This window comes from Bacillus rossius, chromosome 12, assembly GCF_032445375.1.
Source record: "Bacillus rossius redtenbacheri isolate Brsri chromosome 12, Brsri_v3, whole genome shotgun sequence".
NCBI lineage: Eukaryota > Metazoa > Arthropoda > Insecta > Phasmatodea > Bacillidae > Bacillus > Bacillus rossius.
This window is the reverse complement of record NC_086339.1, coordinates 24,102,926-24,123,502: the sequence shown is the minus strand read 5'-3', so window position 1 is coordinate 24,123,502 and position 20,577 is coordinate 24,102,926. Positions and strand designations below refer to the sequence as shown.

General features: G+C 42.6%; 1 protein-coding gene across 1 annotated transcript in view; it reads left to right on the top strand.

The window, feature by feature from the left end:
• Window positions 1–20,577, top strand: part of LOC134537728 (uncharacterized) — a 47,029-nt gene that overhangs the window by 22,320 nt on the left and 4,132 nt on the right. The window contains exon 2 of the mRNA XM_063378475.1: window positions 20,054–20,362. Coding sequence (XP_063234545.1) covers window positions 20,058–20,362 — 305 coding nt within the window. The 5' untranslated portion in view covers window positions 20,054–20,057. The remainder of the gene's footprint in view (window positions 1–20,053; window positions 20,363–20,577) is intronic.

Below are 20,577 nucleotides of genomic sequence, written 5' to 3'. Positions count from 1 at the left end.
AGAAGATAATTTAATTAAATTTCTTGTTATTAATACTGATCGGCTTATATAAATCATTTCTCCTGTGAAATAATAATTGGTTTTTAGCATTGAATTATTTTTTATTATTTCAGAATTACTATAACTGCAATAATAATAATGTTATTAGACACTTTTTTATGGTCTTATAACACTAAACAAAGTATTAACATAAAGTATCGATGTGGCAACAGTGGTTGCCATTTATATTGTACTGCAGTCTAGGAGTGAGACAGACTAAAGCCGGCGTAGTTGGACAGAAGGACGTGATTTGCATGGTTCGAGGGTTTTCCCCCTCGTTTTTATTTGTTCACCCAGCGCTCCTAGCCTTAAGGCCCCCCACGGGCGCGTAAACGGACACACCGTTTACGTAACAGGGAAATCCGTTAAGAGCCCCGGCTATGACCGGAGGCTGAGGCTACCCATATCAGCATTGCCACCACCTCGGCACCCTAGCTCCATCAGCTGAACAGACAGTTGGCTATGTCCTTAGCCTTTAGACATTATCGGCATCGCTGGCGCCTACCCATATCTACCACCTCATTCTAGGACCCCTCAGTCACCCAGAGAACCCGTGGCCCGGTGGAGGTCTATCCAACCTCTCCTAGCTGTCCAGGCTTGTATCGCCGCTCGCTACGTCAGCTCTTCACAAGGCTGGGTAAACCCTCGGAGCTCGCTCCAAGCGATAGGAGCGCCACCGTCAAGTGCGACACTACTCTATTTTTTATCCCGGTACAACAGACAGAAACCTCAGAGGACGGTCCATCACTTCAAGGATAAATCCCGCACTACATGCTACCAAAATTTCAGTGGCACTTAACAAGTTTCAAGACAGTTCGCATCAGGCTGGAGCTTGCCGTCACAGTGCCGTTACCAGACACGCAGGACGACCTGGGAATGCCTCGTTCTCTCCGCCGACCCTGCTGCACCTCTTCGGCCCAGAGGGTTTGCAGCCGATTAAGTCCCGGGTGCACCTGGCTCCGCCAACGACATTCTCGGTCCTCTGGGCTCAGCAGTCGAGCCCCCAGACGCGTCCAGACGAAGGAGAGTGCCTTGAGGCAGGGTGGTCCCTGGACCACGGGGGGGGGGGGGGGGCAGAGGCGAGACGCGGGGTTCAGCGACCCGCAGGCGTGGGCCGGCGGTGGGCGAGGACTCCCCGCTCGGCGGTAAACATCTTGCGACACAGGCCCCGCTTCTTCCTGGACCCTCGTGCGGTATCTTCTCCTTTCCATCGGCGGCAGTTCAGTCATTCCGGATACGGATCGCTCGAACAAGGCCATCGCACCCGGCAGGAAGAATAGGTGGGCTCGCGTTGTAACCTCTGATCAGTAGCGTGCGTGGAATTACATTTGTTTTTATGGTTTGGCCCAGGGGGTGGGGGGGGGGGGGCAAGTATATCCACTTTGCCCCTTGCTTGCTTTCATATTCTCCCCATCTGCTGGTGGGAATGATCCCCCACCTGCCTATACTCCCCTGCCTGTGATACCAATAAGAAATGTCGGCACACGTTAGCTACCGTCGTCACTTTAAGACACTTACTTATAATGATGTGGTCGGTCTCGAGCTTCTGTTCTAGTTTTCAGCGAGTGTAATTATCTGCAGCTATAATATTCAGTGGCAAGTCGTATTGGATGGATGCCGATACTGTTTTCATCACAGTTTTTTGTGATGGTTATTGGCGTCAGTGATTCACTGGTGTCTTCGTTGACCACACTCGCTAAGTTATCACGGTCGTGAATCTTCGCGGAGGTTCATTGCCGAGTCTTTCGTAATACCCTAGAATTTTTTTTTTCCCCATTATTTCGTATCCAGTTTGTATTTATTTTTCGTTAGAATACACTCGAATACGGTACACGAAATATTTTCTCATGGGAACAATGTTGCTCTAAGATTTACACATATTTTTAAATTATACATATTTATTTATCTATCTAGACAGCATTCCGTCAGAAACACAATCAATGCCTTTGTTTATTTTAATATTTTATTTAAAAATAAAAACGCTGTAGACGCAATAAGGACAAATTACCGTTTTTATGTTACTTTTCTCCAATATTCTAGTTAACAGCCCGTGGTGGTCACACTCTTCGCGAGCTGATACAACAGGCCCGCGTGATGACGCGTGGAGTTGACTTTTGCGGGAGGAAAGGGGAAAGAACCCTGTCGCAGTGGCACTGACCGGGCTGTCAGTTATCGTCGGAGCTGAGATCAATAGCGTTGACATTCCGACCCGGTTGTGATCAGGCGCTGGCCCTGCACAGCCAGTCGGGCAGTATTGGGGACAGGCGCCCCCGCGGAGTGATCTGTGCGCGAGGTCAGAAACCACGTCTCGCCCCCGCACTATCTCTCTCCCTTCTCTCCCCCCTCCCTTCTCCAAAAGTCTCGCGCTGGAATCACGACAACGCGAAGGCGTGTTGCGAAGGTGGCGATGAAACAAAAAAAAATTGGTTGTCTGTAAAGTCGGTTTACGGACGATAGTTTAACGTGACAACGTCATAAAAAGACATTGATGACATTATTGCATAATTTTATGAATAAAATTGAATCATTTTTATTGAATTATCACAATTTTGTATGGATACAAAGAAGGAGTGAAATGAAATCTACAATTTAATTGATAAATTTACTTTTATTTGCACTCATTAATTCAAATATGTTTATTACTTTAACGAAGAGATTATTTTAACTATAACTTTTATACATGTTTGCTATTTAACTTCTTTCAATCTGTGTTATTCTGTTAAAGATAGGACGATGATAGAAAAAGTAGGAAACGAATGGGAGTGTTTCAAGTTTAATGTGCCTCGAAAAAGTCAAATCGATGGTTGTTCCAATCTAGTTGAAGAGAGGTAGATGCGGCGCAAGCGTACAATGAGCGGAACGGGACAATGTGCGTAACGGGACACTTTTTCGTGCGTGCAGCCGGCGTTCATCGATTTATTAGACGTTATCACGTCAAAAAATAATTTCATAAATAAAGTTTAGTTTCAACTTACAGAAATAGTTACCATTAAAACCTGTATTTTCAGGTTAAATGACATATGGATAAGAAATGCAGCACACGACTGGGTCCGGGGCCTGTAGTCAGGGGCGTAGCCAGGGGGGGGGGGGGTTAGGGGTTCAACCCCCCCCCCCTTAGCACCAAATGTTTAATTAATTTCTAATTCATCACTCAAACAAATTTCACATTAAAATTAATAAGAATTTTACCATTACAATATTTAAATTTAAGTACCGAAAACTGCTAAAATAGCACTATTTTACACCTTAAAATCCAAATTTTCCCGGGGAAGGACCGCCGGACCCCCCCCCCCCCCTATAATACGGCGGGGGGGGGGGGGGCATGCTTCTTAACACCCCCAATATTCAAATCCTGGCTACGCCACTGCTGTAGTGGAACGAGGGTGGGACGAGCACTGGACGCCAGGGCGCGCGAGTCGCTGACCCTCGACGGCGTTGGGGCAGCCCACGCGCGTCCCAGGGAGGGGGGGGGGGGGCTTGCCCGACGACTCCCCTTGTAGGGACAGCGCCGCCGCCCCTGGACAACCTATCATTTTCGCGTCGTCGTGACTGATGGTCGCAGCTATACACACCTGCTCTTCAAAGCGAGACAAAAAAAAAGGTTTCTCGTCAAATACGGTATCATGGGCGTAATGCTCTGTTAACATTTTTTTTGACGTGACAACGTCTAATAAATCGATGAACGCCGGCTACACACACGAAAAAGTGTCCCGTAACGCACATTGTCCCGTTACGCTCATTGTACGCTTGCGCCGCATCTATCTCTCTTCCACTCGATTGAAACAATCATCGATTTGACTTTTTCGAGGCACATTAAACTTGAAACACTCCCATTCGTTTCCTACTTTTCCTATCATCATCTTATCCTTAACAGAATAACACAGATTGGAAGAAGTTAAATAGCAAACATGTATAAAAGTTATAGTTAAAATAATCTCTTCGTTAAAGTAATAAACATATTTGAATTAATGAGAGGAAATAAAAGTAAATTTATCAATTAAATTGTAGATTCATTTCACTCCTTCTTTGTATCCATACAAAATAGTAATAATTCAATAAAAATGATTCAATTTTATTCATAAAAGTATGCAATAATTTCATCAATGTTTTGTTATGACGTCACGTTAAACTATCGTCCGTAAACTAAATTTACAGACAACCATTTTTTTTTAAATAAAATTCACGAAAAACGCTGGTTACATATCAACCAGGAATCTTCGTTAAATTAATTTTCATAATTTTACGGGCGCTGAATCTACTTTTAACACGAATCAACAATAGTAATCATATTGTATGAATAATACATAAAAAAAGTGTTTATCTAAATTTATTTATTTTATTTGTAAATATACGGGTTCAACACTATCTTAATTTTTAAATAAAGGAGCCCGCAAGAATATTTTTGGTATTTAAGAGTAACATTCAAAAACTGGCTAAGACTCGTGCAAAAACGCACTTTTTATACCTCGTGTGCGATTAATCTGTTTATAAAGGAAAATAAAAATCGGAAGTGTAAGTACGACGTAGTTTCTACGAATATCCAGTTAACTTAAATAACGAAGTACTCTTCGTTTATGTGAGGCGCATTTTTCGTAGAAAAGTCCGTGAATTTACTGTAATTCGTAACAGTGTAGCCGAGAAAGAGCAGTATGACTTAATCTTGATCGTAGGCATTCGTGGTTAAGTCATCCACTACACTTTTTGGCTTGGTTTGAGGCCATATCCGTGTAAAAGAAGACATCCCCGACGTTTCGGCATGCCTTGTTGCAGCTATCTCCAAAAGCGATTAACAATATATCGAGACGCCCAGTGTTATATATGAAATACTTTCTCTATTATTTTCAATAATAAATTGGCTCTGCTCCAACTTTGAAGTTGTATAGTGTATAGGCCTACCAACCTGCGGTAGCACTTTAGACCATAGTACTGTACACATATTCAAATTAAATTTCCGTGATGAATCTGCAGCCACAGTTTGTAGGTCGAATTCTGACTTAACCCGTTTAGTCTATGTAATGTTACTTGTCTTACATTTTACAGTTCTCAACGTAGTACCAGAAGTATGCGTATCCTTCTGCCATAGTTTTTTCTTCTTCCATGAACAGTGTTTGTAAACATCTTCCTTTGATTTCCAGTGTTCGTATACAGAGTGAGTCTGAATTCGACAGACAAATTTCGGCTGCAGGTTCTTCACTAAAAAAAATATGTTGTAAATGTAATACGACTTACGGTCTAAACTGCTACCCAATGCTGGTATACTTCTTTGAAGTTGTGACTGAACAACATTTTTGTTGGAAATAATCGAGACAGTATTTAAGATGGAACTCTGAGAGTCCTGATTATATTTAGTTGAATTAATTTCTACAACCACCTCGAATTCTTTCGCTGTCGCAAAAGGGTAACAAAATTATTTTACACACACTTTTGTGACGTGTTAATACCCCACAATTATTGAAGTTATACTTCTAATGCGACTTCCAACAAGTTTGCTTTAAACGTTTAACGCTACCATGGAGAATAACGCTACCATGGAGAATAACGCTACCATGGAGAATTATTTGCATGCAATTAAAAAATTTTTTTTAATGATGCCCAAGAAGTATAACTTCTCACGCGCGTACCTAAGCACACGCACCCAGTAACGACATTTGAGGTGGTTGTAGGACGTCGTTCAATTAAAACATAATCCAGAGCCTCAGTGAGCAATCTTTAAATTCAATAAATGTGTTGAACTCCCATCTTGGGAAGCAGTTGGGGGGTATACAATAAGTCGCACAGCCTACATGTTCTCAAAACTTATTATTTTGTCGCGATGGACATTGCCACCTAAGTAGTTTGTCGGTTGGATTGTGACTCACTCTGTATGTAGCGTAGGGGAACCTCGGAACCCGGTGAGACGGGCGTGGGTCGCGCGGGCCCCCGGGGTCACGGGCGGCGGCTCCCCACGTGGGTCCTTGACCCTTGCACCCCCCCCCCCTCCCACGGGCGCGACAATGCCCCCCGACGCCCACCGGAGGACCCGGCTTCTCCGGGCGCCGTCGGCCGCTCCAGCTGTCTCCCGTGTCGACGTCCCATCTCTCCGCATGCGGCGTTCGGCAGGAGCCGTTCCGTGGAAACGAAGCGGAGGTCGACGAACGAAAACGTGACACAAACCCGTACATAGTCACTTTCGTGAACAATAGGGTACAATAGCAAACGTATTGGTGAGTCAATTGAAACGAACGAAAACGTGACACAAACCCGTACATAGTCACTTTCGTGAATAATAGGGTACAATAGCAAACGTATTGGTGAGTCAATTGAAACGAACGAAAACGTGACACAAACCCGTACATAGTCACTTTCGTGAATAATAGGGTACAATAGCAAACGTATTGGTGAGTCAATTGAAACGAACGAAAACGTGACACAAACCCGCACATAGTCACTTTCGTGAACAATAGCGTTCAATAGCAAACGAACGTATCGGTGAGCCAATTGAAACTTTATGATAGTGAAACTGCCCTGGAATATATTTTGGTAAACTAAAATAGTCATAGTGAAAAGTAATCTCATTTTTTTTTAAATACCTCAGAAAGCTGGAATTACAATGATGATACTGTATTATATTCTCCTTATAATTTCCCGATAGGCTTCATAACACAGCGACAGAGCAATCGCGGGTTGTTCAAATATCGTCACTAAGTAATTTTTAATAGCAATATAATAATTATAATAATGTTAAATCAGCTCAATAAGGTTAAGTTTTGTTGTAGGAAGTGTTTAGAGACTGATTTAAGTTGTTTTAGCGAAAATAAATAGATAAACGTATAGTTAGTGTTATATTATTTATTTTAAAATGTTTCAGGTTGGTATTTTGGTAATTTCATATAAGTATAACTTCTAAAGTGTACGGAAACTTCGTAATATTAACTGTTAAGTGATTTTTAACAAGATGGGTAATATTAAAAAAAATCCTTATTGAAAATCAGGTTCAAAGCTGGGGTTTTATTGGAGCCGTTTCTAATAGTTTCACTTTTCCGGTTGTTACATGCTGCTATTAGAGATGAGCGGTATTTACGATTGCCAGAATATACAACTGTTATGAAACAATAAACGTTTTATTACGTTGCTGAGTTATCGAAGAAAGATAATATAATTCTCAAATGTGCGGTAGCGCGCACTGCCAGATCCATCGAGCAAATAAAATACTGTAACTTCAACTTTTGTGCTGCCACTATGTATCGCGATAGGCCTATGTGTATTTCATTATCATTAGCGAAATACCAGTTCTTGCTATCGATAGTGTCGATTCTCAAACAGCGACAACAATTTTCTGAACGAAACTATCCATAACTTGCTTGCCCTTCACAGAATTCTCTATTATAAAATAATCGTTTAGCAGTTGAAATTAAGTTCTTGAAGTAATAGCAAATCTTCAAAGTAACGTGTTACACCAGAGTTCTTTGCTTGCGATGGACGTAAACAGTTCTGTTCTCGCTATCGACAGAAACAATTCTCTGCTCGCGGTTTTAACCAATTCTCATTTATTTTAAAACTATTAGAAATTGTCAGTTATACAATATTTCGTAATTAGAGCCAAGTTTTGAACTTCGTTACAATATCTTTCTTGCAGTATTACAAACTATTTCTTGGCAACTGGTTTCCAAAGGAATATTTCGTAAAAGTAAAGAATTTTTTTTCTGTGAATGTATGCCCTTTTTTTTCTAATCGAGAGATGCCATATTAGTTTCAACAGTTTTCAGGCCATAACTATTTTCTATCATTTGATTGACATAGTTTTGATTCGTCAACGCATGGTTAAATGAATAATTGGCACCTGCAACTCGTCTACCTGATGATTTATTTTTGAAATGCTGTTGACACTATGTTATTGATCTTTGTAAATATTTTACTGTGTGTTCAATCGAGGAAGGCAATATTTTTTGTTCTTAAATCAGTTCCTGTCTTTCCCTCTTGAAGCAATGCGATTTGATGGATAGGCGCCCGTATGAGGCACAGGGATGTCATTTCGACCGCAGAATAAGAACGCATCTGCGTTAGATGCTGCTGCGCGTGGTGCGAGGCCAGTGAGGTGGAATGTGCGATGTCTTCACGAGGGTCGCACGCACCGGTGGTCGACGTAGACGGGTCGTTACCACAACGCCGAAATACCACAACGCCGAACGTACAATAACCGCCGAATGCCAAATTGACCGCAACGCCGACAGCTAGAAAACTGCTGTGTACCACAACGCCGAAATACAGTAACGCTGAGAAATGTACCACAACCTAACCTAACCTAGGCTAGCCTAACCTTGCCTAACCTAACCTTACCTTACCTAACCTAACCTAACCTTTGTGGCAGTCTTGCAATGACATTTTTCGGCGTTAATGTATTTCGGCGTTGTGGTAATTCGGCGTTGTGGTACACAGCAGTTTTCTAGCTGTCGGCGTTGTAGTCAATTTGGCATTCGGCGTTATGGTTTTCGGCGTTATTGCACGTTCGGCGTTGTGGTGTTTCGGCGTTGTGGTGCGTCCCCGACGCAGACCGTCCTTCCCTCGGCGAGGCCTGCACGCGCCGCTGACCACCAACACTACCGTCGACGACTGCGATCCACCCTCTTCTTCCCGTCGACAAGGCAGCGGCGGAGGCCACAAGAACCGCGCCACGTCTTCCCCCGCCAAGGGCACGCGTTCGTGTTCCTCCGGCCGGAAAATTACCCCAAGATCCTCCACTCGCAATTTTTTTTTTTATTTGAATTACGTGGCCTACAGCTGTACGCCAAACAGCCAATGGGTCAATTTTCAGCCAGCGCAATCATCAAGTTCATTCCGAGGTAATCAATGCCTTACCCGTGACTCGAACCCAGGACCCCTCGCACCGTAAGCCGGTGTGCATCCGACTACGCTACGGAGGCCGGCCTCCACTCGCAAATACTGCAACGTTAACCCTTTCTGTCGACTCGTGCACCGAAGTGGACAATTCATATCCCAGCGACGCACGAGGTTTATCAAACCTTCAATGTGTGTGTGTTAATATGTACCTACCTACATTCTAGTGGACTTTATTAAAGACTATGAAATAAATAAATTTTATTTCACTTTTAACTAATATAACTATAGTAAAAGATTATTACCATAGAAAAAAATAGTTTAGTTGCAATAAAAAAAATTGAAATGAGGTAAATCTTAGGTTTTGACAAAGCGTGACTAAAAGGGTTAAGTAAAGCCTCAGAGACTTTAAACGCAATAGTTAAAACTTCGTACATAAAATGCTACCTCAAACATCGCGTTAGCTTATGGTCCTCGTTGACGCATTACATACTTAAGATGCCGATTGAAATGCATTAAAACTGTCCCTCAGCCAAATCCTTTTTTTTTTTTTTCCTGTTGTCTCATCAAATAAATCCTGTGTTTCTTCAGCTCGATCATGAATTTCGGCCTAACCAAGTCCTTCGGATTCATTTTCTCGTATAGAAAATTCATTTTCAGCCTGCCAAAAGTTTCCATGTGTCCCCCAAGGATCCAATCCATTACAAGATCAAATCTCCAATGTCTTCAAGAGGTGTCGCAATCCAAACAGACACGACAATAAACTGTTGTATCTAAGGGAGGGGAGGGGGGAGGGGGGACGAACTGATGCATTTAAGTCATAATGCCCTTCTAAAAAAAGTCGTGTTCAGTATGCAAGAAGAAGACTAATAGAGATAGACCCTTTTCATTAGTATACTTTTCTTGAATATCTCTCATAAAAATATGTGAATTTACAAAAATACTCAGGATACATTTTTTTTAATGATTAAATGTCCAATATATCTAGTTAGTACCAACTATTGGTATTCATTACGCCCCTTGCTCAAGGCTGACCTTAATTAAGTCAATATCACCCCGCCTTACAAGGGTTTGTCGAAGACATCCGCGGTAAGGGAGTGAAACTACAGCGCAGCAACACCTGGTCCTCTGCCCCGGGAATGAATATTTCCAATTTGAAAAATCCAGCCTGGAACGTTCGGTGCGTCAGTTAGGCGTTACTTCTTTCTCCTCCCAACTTTGAACGATTCCTTGTGCGTGTATTTTATTAGAGGTCGTAGTTCGAAACCGAGCGTAAAGATACTTAAAGAACTACACTGTAATTTTTTATTTTTGTAATTACTAATGTAAAATTACAGATATTTTTAAACTTGCACATCTACACGAAAACAACTGTATCACTGCAAAATGGTGTTCGCAGTAATAATGTGTTTGGATTCTTACCCGGGCATTTATGCCCTGTGTTGTCCCAGTACCTCCAGCAGTTAAAAGTTATTTGTAAAACATTCCCTGAGTATATTTCCAGTATCAGCTACGCACATTAATAAGCATAGGCCCCTAATACAATAAAATAAAGCCAAATTGTTGAATATTCGATTATCTTTTCCGTGGTTTTAAATAAATATGTTTCAATGAAACATCAATAAAAATATAAAATCATGCGCCAACTTTCGTAAGAAATACTCAGTATAATTTTCTCGAAAAACGTATTTCTTACATGCAAAAATAACCATACCCGTGTGTTCTAAAAAGTTATATATTTTTGGTAGTATTACAAACTATTTACTGGGAACTTGTTTCCAAAGGAATCTTTTGTAAAAGCATAGCTTTTTTTTTCTGTGTAATATAGGGAGCAAGAAATGCGATTTACATTCGATTTTGTACGTAGGATCAGCGTGAAGAAGTGGAAGTGTCTGGTCACATCGTCCTCCGAAGAAGACATGCGTAAATTCGCTAATGACCGTGCAGACGAACCAAGATATCAGAACTAATATAGTTAATGCATCAGTTTCGTCGACGCTATTACTGAGGCAATCCCTGGTCTCCGTGCTTCTTTTTTTTTTACGTAGATAACGAGGTGCCACGCAATGTCACCTCACGCACCTGATTACGAGAGGCCGTTACGGTCCTCGTGTGACGTCAGCGGAGGCACGCAAGGCAGTTCGTAGACGCGCCCTGCACCTTGCCTCGCCATTATTACCCCCCCCCCCCCCTCTCTCCATCGGGTGCAACCATTGTCCTTCGCCGAAGAACCTGTCATTACCGGCGCTCCAATCAACGCATCGCCATTCCGCTCCGTCGCCTTAACCGTTAAATTCGCTGCGGCCCACGCTGTTTGTTTGTTCCGCGACCGTTACAGCTCCGGCGTGTCGAACTGCGTCGCGCAACTTTCCTGGCTGCTGTGCTCTGCCCGGCGGCGCGCCCAGCTTCTTATTGGAGGTCAGCCGGGGGGAGAGACGGTCGCACTATACTGGAGGGTTTTATGTCAAACATAACATCTCCCAGTTAACGGGATAGTTTCCTAAATTATTTTGCTCCCATGATTTCCATTTTTGACGTGACAACGTCTAATAAATCGATGAACGCCGGCTGCGCGCACGAAAAAGTGTCCCGTCAAGCTCATTGTACGCTTGCGCCGCACCGACAGAAGTGAAAACTTAAAACTTTTGTTTATAAATGTGTAATATGAAATAATTTCTACGTCAAATGTACTTAAGAAAATGAATCTGATTACTAGTATAATTTCAAGTGTTTATTCTTTTATTATTAATAAAATTAGCATCTGTCGGCGAGTGCAGTAATAGTAGGTTATGTTACAATTGACTAAAAAATTATGGTGATTCATATAATTGATGATAAATATTTGATAACAATTTATTCATATGAAAACTTGTTCATAATAATATTTAAACTTTATAGCTAAACGCTAGTTTTTAAAATTAATTACAAGTCATCTACACGTGAACTGTTTCGTCGACTGTTTATAAAGTGAAGTGAAAAGTTAATGCGGTTTTCATTGCTTATTACAACAACAATTTCGGTAATAAAGGTTAATTATTCTTGCATTTTAAAAATCTGATTACTAGTATAATTTCAAGTATTTATTCTTTTATTATTAAAATAAAAATGATTCAATTTTATTCATAAAAGTATGCAATCATATCATCAATGTTATGTTATGATGTTGTCACGTTAAACTATCGTCCGTAAACCGACTTTACAGACAACCAATTTTTTTGTTAGTTATTTTTAATAAATTCAAAAAATTAAACTATTTGTTCATAAAGTGTTTTTATATATTTAATACATATTTATCTAGTTATTTTTTTAGAAACTTAAAGCATAATTTTGTATGTAACTCTAGCGTGAACTAAGAGATTTGATGGTTTACGAACACTTACTACCACGGTCCTGTTGCATGTTTACTTCGGACACTACAGTTACCAAGCAGTGTTGCCAAATAAATATTGATAAATTATTGGGAAAAAAACATAAACTTCCCATTAAAAATTATCAAGCAGTGTTGTCAATTTCATAGTGATAAATTCCTTGCAAAAGACCCAGGTAAATTTCTCAATAAATATACGAAACATATTTTTTCCAGTATATCCTTAGATAAACGAATTAGTGTATGGTATTAATAAATAGCATTCAATTTTTTTTTGCAAGGTTCGGCTCTTAGAGGGGTAAATTTCCCCTCCCTCTTGAATCTGTCCCTACTAAGAGCATATAATCGTACTGTATACAGTTTTAAATTAATTGTTTGTTGTAACTTTTGGCATGTATTACTTAATTTTTTTTTTGTATGGAAGGCCATTGCCTTATTTGGCCGGGCCAGTCAGGATGTGTGTGCTTCCGCTCAAAATGGCTGTGATTCGTGTGCTGACAATGTACCTCTAAGAAACTCAACCAATCGCGAAACACAGACGATGCTAAAGTGTTTTAACACGCAGCTAGTCTCGAAATGATATTTCTCGGGGGGGAAAAATGCCCCATAGACTCATCCCCATTTCCTTATTCACGGTATACTCGTTCACAAATGGATTACTCTCCACTCCGTGCCCGCCGGGGTATGGTCACGGGTGAAAGTGAAAGTAACTGCGGGGGGCCACAAAAGAAATAGCGGTCCCGAGACTCAGCGGTCACGACAATTTCTCTGCAAGCATTTTTTTCTTTTGCTGCGGCCTGAAACCACCCGTACATGTCTCGGCGAGAGGCGCAGCCAGTGCATTTCCTAGTACTTTATTCAACCTCCTTTAAAACATTTAACCGTGCGGAGTTTGGTTGATAAAACAAATCACAGTGCGACGGCAAAAACGATCGGTGAAAACCCAAGTAAAAGTCTGATGTTTTTTAAATACGGTAAAGACGTGGTGGTTTCAGTCGCAAGGGTTGTAGTGTTTTCCGAACAACTTTGAGTATCTGCTCGGCGCGCATATATATATATATATATATATATATATATATATATATATATATATATATATATATATATATATAATGTTTCGAGACCATAGCACGGGCAGAACTTACATGTGTAAGATAACCACAACTGATATTCCAGACGTACTCGGCTTCTATTGGCCGCACGGAGTAACCAACCGTACGAGTAGGTCTCCGTCTGCTTGCAATTGTAGAAACTTTTTTTCCCGTGAGATCCGTCTCCGTGTGATCGTGTGATCGTGTGATCGTGCGGGGGAAGAAACCGCCACCTCCCGTCCCCGCGGGTCGAACCGGCGTCCAGCCCGCCGGAGGTCCGGCACGTAGCAGCTTCCCGTCGCCTCCTCCCCTCACCGCCCCCCCGACACTTCCACCAAGCCTTTCACCGGTTGCGCAACCACTTTCCATTTCGCCGGGAGGGGAAGTCGCTAGTCCGCAGTCACCTGTCTGCGCGTGCGAATGCACTTGGATCAAGGGCGCACGCGGGGTAATATTGGAGTATCGCATCGACTTCATGATTACACAATTACACAATCACTAATAACGAAACGAAAAGAATGTGAAAGCAAACAGCTTGCTAAGTGGTTCTATTCCACCCTCCTCCTCCCCTCCAACAAACGAACTCCAACTATGGGCACGCTCATGAGTGTGTCTGGGGACTGAGACAAAGAATGATGTTCTCTGCACTAACGAAGGCCAGTTTTCAATATTAAAACACTGAAAAATTGTTAACGTCATCAGGATCAGGCATTTTTCGCGAAGAAATCTGAACGCCTACTAGACTGCAACAAGGTATACTCGCATCAGCGGTTTCTTCCTTGTGAATGGCGGACGTCTGCGAGAGAAGTCGTTGCCTTGACTGACCGAGCCACTCAGGACGCGTTTGTTTCCACACTTAATAGCTGTGATTGGTGGTTTCACAATCGACTTGTGCCTGAAAGAAACTCGCCCAATCACGAAACACAGACGATGCTACAGTGTTTTAACTTTCAGCTAGTCTCAGAATCTTTTCGCGAAATATGCATGCCCCTAGTCATAAACATGGTGGAACTTTGGGTTGATCTTCCTCACGCTTTACGGAAGCCTCTCCGGACGCCACGCATGCTCGTTAAAGGGCCCGCATGCTCGTTAAGGGGCCCGCCTGGTCAGGGGTGTACCTACCTGTGTCGGTGAGGCGGGATGATATGCGCGACGCTCGCTGGTGCTTCCAGCTGCGTTGTCTCCTCTTGAGCCGGCGCGCAGTCTTCTCGTCGTGCAATAAGACGACTAAGAGATGTACGTGGTGACCATAACATTAGATGACGGAGAAATGAAGGCAAAGGTGTAATGCAAGGCCCTCGGGTGCTTTCAAGATTCTTTCATGTCTAAAAATTATTCTGAAAACCAATTTGAATAAATTTTTCACTCTCCTAAAAAAAAAATACAGTTTAAAAACTAAATGCGGAAACCAAACCACCAAACCGCCCTCAGCGCATTCTTTAAATGTTTTTGCAAACAGATCAGTTTTAAAAGCGTCGGAGGCTCCGCACACCGTGTGTGTGCCCGGATAGGCCTACCTCTCCACCCTCCGTCGTGGCCAGAGACTATGAAAATTCGCGAATCCGTTCGGCGTTGGGCTAAAGTTCAAATCATTACGTTTGCTTCTCCCTACCTCCACACTGACTGATTTCTTAGCGAGAACTTTTTTTTATTTTGACGTGACAACGTCTAATAAATCGATGAACGCCGGCTGCACGCACGAAAAAGTGTCCCCTAACGCACATTGTCCCGTTACGCTGTGTCCCGTTACGCTCATTGTACGCTTGCGCCGCATCTATCTCTCTTCCACTCGATTGGAACAACCATATATTTTGACTTTTTCGAGCCACATTAAACTTGAAACACTCCCATTAGTTTCCTACCTTTCCTATCATCGTCTTATCCATAACAGAATAACACAGATTGGAAGAAGTTAAATAGCAAACACGTATAAAAGTTATAGTTAAAATAATCTCTTCGTTAAAGTATGTAATAAACATATTTTAATTAATGAGTGCAAATAAAAGTAAATTTATCAATTAAATTGTAGATTTCATTTCACTCCTTTTTTGTATCCATACAAAATAGTGATAATTCAATAAAAATGATTCCATTTTATTCATAAAAGTATGCAATCATTTCATTAATGTTTTGTTATGACGTTGTCACGTTAAACTATCGTCCGTAAACCAACTTTACAGACAACCAATTTTTTTTTTTTTTTTTTTTTTTTTTTTTTTTGTTCTCTGAGTGGGTGGATGAGTTAGTGTCTGATGTCTCGTCGACATGGCGGGTGACTGGAGACGGATGAGAGGGCCAATGAGAATGAATTGTTGGCGATAAACGGGAGCGCCACGAGGTAACACTGCCCCCCCCCCCCTCCTCAACTCACCGAACATGGAAGCGTCTGCCTAGTTTCTCCCAATTCGAAAAAAAAAAAAAAAAACACAAACACAAACACGTTGGTCCCGCGTTTTACCGTATTTATTACAAGATTCAAAATATCAAAATATTCACAGTGACACAAACTTATATTTAAAAAAAAAATGAAGGAAAGAATCATCATTGAAAGATGATGAATAGGCCTACAACAAATAATTTCATTCAAAAAATTAAGGTAGTATTCCACTTATGTAGCTGTATTTCAAATGTTACACTATTCTTAAACTCACATTTTCTATTTTATACACACCTCTATGGAGTAGGCTAATGTTTCATGATACGTTTGTCTCCAAGCTATAAATATATCTTTGGCGTTACATATCCAGTGTCAGTAATAAGCGTAAACTTATATATTATAATATTAAATAAGAGATCTTCCTGTAATTTATCACGATAGCTCCCTTGTATTATATTTTTAATCTCAAATTTTCTAACAGGTAGGTACTTACTAAATATTATCAAACTGCGGTAAACTGTCACACAAGTGTTCTTAATTATGCTTCGCTGGCGTGACCTTTTACATCTCATAAATAACGTCTATTAGATATATGTGACCCAACAACAAATAAATGCAGAACAGCTACCGGAATAAATTTGTAGGGAAACCCCTTAATTTATAGCAACGACAATAAAATTAAATAACGAACTCTGCTTGTGAAACAAGAGTCGTGGATTATCATTTCCTTGGCGCTAGTCACGGAACATGAGCAGTAACGGTGAAAGTGGTCGCCAGGGGCGCGCGTGTCGCCGGCAAACGAGATCGCGCGACCTTGCTCCCCGCCTGCAAGCTGCGACCTCGCTCTTTCACACCCTCCCCCCCCTCCCCCCTCCTTGTGACGTGAATCACGCCGTGGTTTCCCAACGCCCTCCCGCTCGCCCGGCGACCGTTGTGTCACGTCACAGCGCCTCGCATTCGCCTGGTGTTCTCTCCGTCTCGCCCGCCTTCATCTCGTTCGCAACTTCCAGAAGAAAAAAAAAATAACGTAACGCCGCGTGTTTTTTTTTCTTTTTAACTGTCACGCTCGCGTGCAACCTTGCAAGTCACTGCCAACCCCCTTTCCCCTGCGATTATCTACTTCAGGCTAGAAATAGTTAATCAACTGTCTCGTCACGATTCGGAAAAAAAAAAAAATCCTTTGAAATCATTTCAGTTCATTTCAAATCATTTTTATCACAGTTTTTTTTTTTTGGTAGCCTACACGTAAAATCACTTGTAAACTTAAGATAATTCACTTTTCATTACAAATTTACAAGAGCGCTTTTGTAAAACACTTTTAACAGTTTTATTTCAACAAACTTGTTGAAGTATACTTATGAGTTACAAACCTGTACTTGTGTGAAATGAGCCCCAGGTAGCGGCGCGTTGTGGGAGGTCAGGGCGGTCCCGAGGTTTTCATTTGCAGTGCAGGGGTGAAGATGAGACGTAAAACGCAGTCATGGACCAGAAGGGAAAAATACTCGACGTGGTTGGGGATAGAACCAGGGACCTTTAGTCCACCAGCCAGGAGTTCCCGAACCAAGAGGTAGTCAGTCTTCCGACATGCGACCCGCATTGCAGCTCAGCTGTTGGCCAGATCAGAAATCACCAATAAAAACAACGAAGTTTTGGGGTGTACGTGTGTCAGTGATGCGGGATGATAAATGCGCCGCTCGCAGGTAAGATCTGAACGGTAAACCGTAACACCATAATGGCGAAAAATGAGAGTAAAGTTGTAATGCACGTCACGTGAGTGAGTGCTTTCAAGAATCTCTACTGGGTGTCCACGCCAAACAATACACATCTATTAGCTATCTTCACTCTTCTAAAAAAAAAAAAAGTTTGAGAACGAAATCCGAGAACAGAACTACCCATCCGCCCTTAGCGTATTCTTAAATGCAGACATCTGCGTGATATGTTCAGGGCCGGATTTAGGGGAGGGCAACCGGGGCGAAAGCCCCGGGGCCTCCACAAACGGAGGGCCCCCGCAAATCCTTTGATATTCTTTTTTCGCTGTTTTACTTTTACCTACAGTACTTTGTACATACATGATTATATTATTTTTTTAAATATTAACAGAAATATTCACTAACACTAAAATTTAATTTCATATAATTCTTGTCTCCGATTATATTTATGTATGTTTTTTTTAATACTAAGAGAATCTACTTGATTTCACAATAAATTATTTATTGGAAAACTCGACTGAAAAAAATGTTCATTTTATTTGGAAAATAATTTGGGGCCAGGAGGCCTCCACTCCTCTGTTGCCCCGAGGCCTCCAGACCTCTAAATCCGGCCCTGGATATGTTGAGCAGTTTTCTAACCGCGGGGTTTCTTTTGATGCTCTGCGCACCGTCAGCTTGTTAGCGTCTCGTGGACAGACGTCGAGGTCAAGGGTGTGAAGTGACGTGGATGGATGGATGGATGGATCGAATAGGGACGGGGAAACGGAAGTACTCACGGCAACATGCGCTATGTGGTTCCTACTTCGACCCCCGCCTCGAGCGACCTGACCGCTTGACCAAAAGTGAAAGTTCCCCCCTCACCCTCACCACAACACACACACACAGAGATAGCAACCCGGTCGACACCGGTGCGCCTTGTTCGTATCACGTCCTTGCGCAACCGACATCCGCGTCGCTTTTCTTCGGCGATGGGCCGGGTCCGTATAACCACGCAAGGGACGCAAAAGTCGCAGCAACGGTCGTTCATAAAGCACGCAAGACGTCACCAACCCTAGAACTTTAAATTGTAAAATTAGTAGAAAAAAAATTTTCTTCCCCAGGCTTCCTTTGAACATTCATATTTATCACGAAAACAAAATATATTGTCAATAATTTGATTTAAATGTGATATTTTCGCTCACTTTATGAAAGTTTAGCAAGTGCAAACGTGATGTATATAATAAATTTTAAACGCGTGATGTCTGCGTCTTTAAAGTTTTCAGAACTCTGGAGGTGAACAATACTTGCGTTGCGTTACTGCCCCTTGCTTTGTTTATGAACCGGTACTTTTAAAAAAGGTGGTTGCTGAACATTTTGTATGCTGCGTTGTTGCTTAGTTTTTAAACAAGGACTTGGACACTTTCTAGTCTGGCCCGACGCGGCCTCGAGGAAGGACGTGCAGAGCTGTGACAGACCGGGTCACAGGCAGATGGCGGGACTGGGCTCACTTCTGGCTCGCCATTGGCTCGCACGTTTACGGGGGGGGGGGGGGGCGGTTGGCTGCCAGTGCCGCAGCAAGTGGTACATCAACTCCCATTAACAACACATTTCTATAAACTTTAATAACAAGTTGGTTGTTGGAAGGAACTTAAAATTAAAAGGAGGGTCGTTTTGAACTGGATACATTCTTGCACTGCATTGTCTGTGTTTTGGTGAACAGCACACGCCACAAGGCCTGCGCTCAAATATGCTACTAGTTACCTGCATGAAACCAGTTACGGACACTTTGAGATGACACCATGTGTCCTGTTGCTGTGTGCAAGGCTTTCTGTCTCCTGTGTTTGTTTGAACTTCTTTCACGCAGCAACGGCTCGACATGATTTATTTTTTTGCATAGAGATATTTTGTGAGACCGAGAGTGACATAGACTTCATATATTACGAAATTCCATCCCTAAGGGAGTGAAAAAGAGGTAAATCAGTTTTATAATAGAAAATCAGGAGGTAGGTCATAGACACACAAACAGTGAGTTTTCGTCATCTATGTCCGGAACACGATCATGTAGTAAGATCTGGCAAATTCCTATCTTTCTCCTTGGCGAAAGCCATCCGCTTAGCGAACTAAAGATGCTAACAGCAGTTTAGTTTAGAACTTCTTACAATATATGTCGTTTCCTTGAATTTGTAACGCGCTATCGTTCGGTTCGTCCATCACACCTGACTTCACAAAAATAAAATAATCTGAAGATCGTCGTAGCCTCGATGCACCGAGATCGTACTTTCAATGGGACTTTAAAAAAAAAAATTCCCGTTTTTCGACTGTATGTCCTACGGACTTGAAACTCGGTAGTGATGTGCCGGGCTAAATATGTCAACAAAACATTCGAAAGCTGAGGATGTTTACAGTAAGAACACTATTATTTTGCCCGCGCGTGTGCTTACCTTTGTTTATAAGTCGAAACACGGTGCAGTTTCTACTGCTGGCTTGTTTGATTGTAAAGCGGGTAAATGCACAGGAGTGTGGACAGTGTGGACAGTGTGGACAGTGTGGACAGTGTGGACAGTGTGGACAGTGTGGACAGTGTGGACAGTGTGGACAGTGTGGACAGTGTGGACAGTGTGGACATTGTGGACAGCGCGGGCGGGGAGTATGTCGCTGACCGGCGAGCTCGTTGCAGGAGGATGCTGGTGCTGACGGCGCTGGCACTGGCGCTGGGCGCGTGGTGCGGCATGGTCCTGGCCGCCGTCCCGGACCACCCCGCGGGGGTGCTGGGCTCGCGCAAGCTGGGGGCGGCGCCCGACTGCAGCGGCGTGGTGGCCTTCTCCGGGGCGGGCGCCCGTGCGCGGTCCGCCGACAGCATGCTCGCCTTCAGCGCCTCGCTGACGGACCGCGGCGTGGGCTGGAGCTCTCACAGCGGCGAGTTCACCTGCCACTGCCCGGGGCTCTACCAGCTGTCCTTCGCTGGATACGGCTCGCCCGAGGCGCGGTCAGTGTCCTGCACTAGATGCACTAGATACTACTGCACTTGAAAAAAATAATTATTAACAAACATGAATACCACCACAGACTTCTATTGGTCTCACGGAGCAACGTTAACGAAATAACTCAGAATTGCCGAGCTGATTCGTACGGGTCCGTCTCCGTCTGCGTACAATTGTAGAAAGTCTCCTGACAACAGGGGTTTTGTTTGTTGTGGCCTTA